Here is a 6,345-nt window from a genome sequence, read left to right as displayed (position 1 = left end):
CTTTTCCACGACATTCTAATTTATTGAGATGCACCTGTACACAGTCTGCACACTCTTAAGAGCAATATTTCAAATTAGAGGTCTGGAGCAATATTAAGTATCCCTTGCAACAGTTCCCAACAACAAATGAAAAGCAACAGCAATAACACCACAGCAAATGAACAATCGCAGAACAACTAAACAAAATTGTACAAAAGCATTATATAAAGTATCACATTAGAACAATATACACATTATAATATTCTCTTTACGTCTGTTGGCTCTTTCCCTTTCTGAAATTCTGACACTAATAAAGAACTAAATGAACATTGTTATGGAAAGGTTTCCCCTGAGTTGGCAGTGAAAGTGTGCCCATTGACTCTCAAACATCCCCGTAAGTCTATAGAGCAGAGGTTTTTAACTCATTTTGCTTCAGGACCCAGATTTTACATTAGACGGCACTGATACAGATTATAATCTATCTCAACAGATAGATATATAATAGATTATATAAATAGATTATAATCCATTTTTAAACATTTCTTAAAATTTCCACAATATTTCAAACATAAGAAAAGCTAGAGGCCATGCTTTGCGAGCACAGTTACGACAATGCGTCCCACAACATAAGACTGGCTCTACATGCGGCTGGCTGGGTTAAGCACCACAGCAGGACGGTGTGTCAGAGGAGGGACAGTAATTTGGTGACTTAATATTCTCTGGCCTCCTCTAATTCATTCATGAAAATGTCCTGTTGGGGATTCTCTGTGCAATGCAGGCCATTATTGGGTGGGCGGATGGCATGAAACCTGCTCCAGTCTCCTTTGCACAGTATCCAAGGCAATACATCCACCTTAAAATGCAGTTCTGGAGAGAACGCCGTGCTTATTAGGTTGGGGGTACCTGCACCCTTGCCCCTTGTAATTAGATGCTTGTTGTCATCATAGCAACAATGCTGGGCAGCCAGGGTGGTGCCATCTCTTGAGAGGCCAGAACGCAAGCAAGAGTGTGCCGAGGGTTTGTAGATATCCAGACGTTCTTTTGGCCCACTTGCATCCCTCCATTGGAAGGTCTGATCATGTCCTGCATCCAGCAGACTGACTATATTGTTGAAGGCTTCTGAAGGATAGGTGCACGGACAGCTGGGTAATTCAGTCAATACCTGCTGCAGGTAACGCTGGAGAAACTCACTCTTACAATTCAACCACTTCTCGCAACTGTCAACATCTGCAGAACAACCAAACCCAAACAGATTACACATTATCAACTATAACAAAGTGACAATTGCCCAGTAGTGGGTTAAAAAGTAGTGCGATAGTTTCATGCATTAGAAAATAAGAATTCACATATTCATTCACATTTTCACGCATGTTTTGGGTAAAGATCATATAGACTATACATTGCAAAAGCATTAACTAATACAATTAATTGGATACGTCTGACACAGTTTATTTAACACAGTTAACACATTTATCTGATTTTACATCGCAACTGCTTAATTCAGTTCTGTCTGATGGTGCAAGAGCTTCTTAAAATTATAAATCTAATCCAAATGGGATGTTTAACAAAAATCATGTCACTTGCCATCCTGGTATGCCATAATTTAATTATCATTAGGGCTCAACAACATGCATGAAATATCACATACAAGCAGAATACACTACTATTCTTAACCAACTGTGTCAAGGTGATTTCTTGTGGCTGTATAATGGCGCTTTTCCACTGCATGGTACGGCACGGTACGGCTCGGTACGGTTCACTTTTGGGGGGTTTTCCACTGGGTACAGGTTTTTTTTTAGGAGTCGTGGTAGTAGAGGCGGCGCAACTATAACCACATGTGAATAATCCCGCCCACTCTAAAGCGGTACTGAACTGCAGTGGAAACGCAAACCGTGCCGAGCCGAACCGTGCCGAGCCGAACCGTGCCGTGCCGTACTGAGCCGTACCGAGCCGAGTCGTACCACGCAGTGGAAAAGCGCCATAAGAGTCAGTTCTGCCACTCCACGGGTGTTCCACTAACATTTAAAAAATCAGTGTCTGAATGCTTTTGTTTTAATTTGGGACAATAAAACTATTTTATTTTTACAATTTGTTATTCATGATTATTTGAACTGAATATTGACAGCTTTACCAATAAGCTTAAAGCACTTACCTGTGCCAAAGGGTTCTGTACCATTTTCCATCTCAAATGGAAAGACACGAGCCACACTGTTCCAATCATCTGGGAGGGAAAAATAATCAGTATTACATAATTTTACATAAAATGGTTTAGAAAAAAAACAAAATAACAGACATATTTTTGAGTACTTAAGTAACCTGGGCATGGCATAAGGTCACAGCTTTGGGATTCGGTGGAGATGCAGAAATCTCCACATGAACGTGAGCGGGTCTGGTTGCCGTGGCCACAAGTGACACTACAAGGACTCCATGCGCTCCATTCTTCCTCTTTCTCTCCTAAGAGCACAAGAAAAATTAGTTAAAACATTTATTCATGGTTTTGTCTATTGCTAGGTTTAGGTTTTGAACAAAACCCCTAACCTAACCTTAAGTACTTTTCAGTGATCCGATCACAAGTGGTCCTCTGAGATATACAACCATTACCATTTACACTTAGTATTAGCCAGGGCTCGAATTGAGGGGGGATGCGGGGGGATGCATCCCCCGGTTGAAAAAAATGACAAAAAGCATCCCCTCAGTAAAACCACCATCCCCCCTTACCATCCCCTTTGGATTAATAATGTGTATTCTGTAAAACTTATCATGCAAATGAAATGCTAAAATTATCTACTTAAGATAATTCACGAATAACGGCAATTGGCCAATCAGAACTTATTTCTGTGACAAGCTGCGCACAAGCGGAAGCAAGTTTTCGTCATTTTTCGCGCAAAACGGTTCAAGCACAAATTTAGGATTTCTTTAAAAAGAAGACAACAGAAAAGGTATGATTTTTCCTTCATTAGAATTTAAAAACATTCCCCTGACATACTGTTATTGTGCTGTATGTGTAACTGTGAGGGATTGAGAGATGATAGGAGAGCTGACATTATCGAGTCATCGACCTTGCAAAAACCAAACAAAAACACATCACATCAAAAGAGTCCAAAAGCATTCACTGCGTGATGAAGCCTATTAGAATACAGGTAAAATAACCTTATAATTCAAGCAATTAAAGAGAAAATACCCATGTGTGAATTTTTATGTTTTTATATTCATTGCACAAGCAATGTACTTTTCTGAATAGCAGTAGGCCTACATGCGCGAGCACAAATGTGCTATTAATTTTATACAACAGTGCATAGTAACACGGTGTTTCGTTCCTTGAATTAATCAGTTTTTGAACGAATCAAGTGAGCCCATTCAGATGGACACTTTCCCTGCATCCCAATGTGCATACTATCCAGCCTGTCTGCCCTAAATAGTATTGAAAATTACTAATATCACATAGAATTTAGGATGGATAGTATGCACATTGGGACGCAGGCTTGTTTCGTTTCTAATTGAATCAGCCATTTTGAACAAATCGTTTGATTTGAATGATTCAATAAATCATTTATCAAAACAGGGGCTTGCTGCCACCTACTGGTGGTTTTATCGTCATCATTATTTATCCATGAAAGGCCTAAACTAGCCAAGTTTTCAGCACAAAAGCACATTTAGCAAAATATTGTTTAATTATCAATATTGACCAAAATTCCTCCATTTCAGGCCCAAGAAGGGAAAAAAAGATTATAAATAATAGTTAATTTAATAAGGCTAATTTTTCATGAAATAACCCCCCACACCATTGACCACACCATCCCCCCTGAATTTTTTGTACAATTCGACCACTGGTATTAGCATCATAGCATGTGTTTCAAATGCATTACCTGTGACCACTTGTGTTGTTAAGACACCCTATTATTTTCTTTCTGACTAGCCTACCTCCATATGGGGTTTCAGTGATTCGATCCTGAAATGTTTTAGACTCCATTTACACTAACGACTTAATGCCAGACCAGTTAGCAGCTAGAAGTCATCTAGCAATCACACCAGCAATTTCTTAGCAATAAACCCAGCAAATGCATAGAAATGCATCACTCAAAGACACCACCCCAGGAAAACCTTTGCAATATGCTAGCACCCTGGAAACCACCTTGGCGGTAACTTTTGCTCAAGAAAACAAGGGTAAGTTGGGAGAGTAAGCTTTTGCTAGGGCTTATAGCCTCCAAAAATAAAAAGACTTCTAAAGGCTGATTAGCTTTTAGAATTGGGGGAGATTTCAAAACTCTCTTTCCTAAAAACAAACTGCAGATAATGGATTAAACAAAGACAACAGATGTCTTCTTCTGTCTTCTGTAATATAGAGTATAGATTACAGACTAGCATGTTTAAATATTTAACTTGAATTTGGGTGGGGTGCCAATGATATTGCACACACAGTGATGGTGCCCTGATTACAGACAGACTAGTGAATGATGAAAAGGAGACATAGGCTCAGCGACTGCTCTTGCTGGCTTTGTAGAACTGCCAAACTGTGAAATCCACAAAAGCCACAGGGCTTGTCTTATAGCAAAGGTTCAGTTCTTGATTAGACAATTTTTGTTGTGCTATTTTTACCATTTCACGAGTTCGCCTGTCCATTCAGCCTTAATAGTTAATGGTAAACGAACTTGGCTTGCTGTCATCGACAGAGGCTTGAACCTTAGGCTCGGCTTGAGCTCCGAGTTCAACCCACCTTTTGTGGTACTACATAGAGGGAGAATGACAGAAATAAAGGAGGAGATGGGGAGGTGGAGGGATGCCAGAATAATTTTCTCCAGGACAGCACAATGACTGCTACTTATATAAGCTTGTAACAATGATTGACAGGACTGAATGTTTAGGCTCCTCCTGAACCTACGTTTGGAACTTCAATAATGTTTTTTTTCCATTAGTGTTTTCCTACGTTCTTCCAGGGCTGAATGCAGCCGCCAAAAACTACCGGTAAGATGAATGGGAATACTAACAGCTTTCTTCTGTATTGTTAGACTTTACTAATTAGATCAAGTCTTCTGATCAGTGAATGGCATTTCTGCCCAATCACACTGAAAAGAATGTTCATGAGAACAAAAATATGAATGAAATCCTAATTTTATTATTTTCCTGATGTCCTGTTAAAGGCTATATATATATATTATATATATTATTGAGGATTGAGGATACAAATTGAGGATACAAATTGTTAAAGTTTTGCAAGTAAACTTTTTGTCCAATCTCGCTTGATACAAGACTTCAGATGCTCAGCAGTCTGTGAGCATCGTTGTCTCTCCTTTTCATGACTGGTCATACATTTTCATTAGGAGACAGATCTAGACTGCAGACAGGCCAGTCTAGCACATTCACTCTGTGTGCCATGCTGTTGTAGCACATGAAGAATGAGACCTGGCATTGTCTTGATCTAATAACCATGGACTTGCCATGAAAGATATCATCTTGATGGCAGTATATGTCTCTGCACAATTCCAATATATGCCTCCATGTCAATGGTACCTCCCCACATATGCCAGTCAACCATGCCGTGTGCTCTGCTGCACTCTCATAACATGACAGATGTTTGCTTTTGCATCGGTTGCTGATGAAAGTCTGGATGGTCCCTTTGGTCTTTGGAACTGAGAAATGAACTCGATGTCCATTTTTCCCTGAAACAAGTTGAAATGTGGACTCATCTGACCAAAGCACACATTCCCACTGTCTTTTCTGAGCTGAGCTCTGGCCCAGAGAACGCCACGGCATCACTGCGTAGAATTGATGTATAGCTTTTTCCTAGAGTAACAGAGATTAAAGATGCATTTATCGATGCAGCGGCAGACTGTGTTAAGTGACAGCGGCTACAACAACTACAGCGGCCTAGACATACACAGACTAAGATTTCTCTGGATTCCCTGAATCTTTTCACAATATTATGTATGGTAGTCGGTCAAAGACCTAAATGCTTTGGAATTTTGCATTGAAAATTTTGATTTGCTTGACACTTCTCTCATGAAATTTGGCACAAAGTGATGAGCCATGATCCAGCTTTGTTTGCAAAGACTGAGATGCCTCTTATACCCAAGCATGATACCCTCACCTATTGCCAATTCACCTGCTTACTGTGAATAGTTTCATAACAGTTTAATTTGGATATTCTAGAACCTTTTCACATTTATTTAGCCTCTGTCCCAACTTGTTTGGAGTGTGCTGCAGCCATCAAAATCAAAATGTGTTTATATTTACAAAATACATTTAAGTTGGTCACTGGAAATCTTTTCTTTGTACTTTTGTCAATTAAATACATTTTAAAGAGAATTAACAAATTAATATTTTTGATTTTATTGCATTTTACAAAACGTCCCAACTTTTCTGGAATCG

General features: G+C 39.4%; 1 protein-coding gene across 3 annotated transcripts in view; it reads right to left on the bottom strand.

The window, feature by feature from the left end:
• Positions 1–14: 14 nt before the first annotated feature.
• Positions 15–6,345, bottom strand: part of ism2b (isthmin 2b) — an 11,849-nt gene continuing 5,518 nt past the window's right edge. For all 3 annotated transcript variants that reach the window (XM_016475325.1, XM_016475326.1, XM_016475327.1), the window contains exons 4-6: positions 2,296–2,433; positions 2,132–2,200; positions 15–1,206 (exon numbers count right to left, since the gene is read on the bottom strand). In XM_016475325.1, coding sequence (XP_016330811.1) covers positions 689–1,206; positions 2,132–2,200; positions 2,296–2,433 — 725 coding nt within the window. In that variant the 3' untranslated portion in view covers positions 15–688. The remainder of the gene's footprint in view (positions 1,207–2,131; positions 2,201–2,295; positions 2,434–6,345) is intronic.

This window comes from Sinocyclocheilus anshuiensis, unplaced genomic scaffold (genome assembly GCF_001515605.1).
Source record: "Sinocyclocheilus anshuiensis isolate Anshui unplaced genomic scaffold, SAMN03320099.WGS_v1.1 scaffold280, whole genome shotgun sequence".
In the NCBI taxonomy this organism is placed as follows: domain Eukaryota; kingdom Metazoa; phylum Chordata; class Actinopteri; order Cypriniformes; family Cyprinidae; genus Sinocyclocheilus; species Sinocyclocheilus anshuiensis.
The sequence above is the reverse complement of the archived record's forward strand: the minus strand, read 5'-3'. Positions and strand labels throughout refer to the sequence as shown.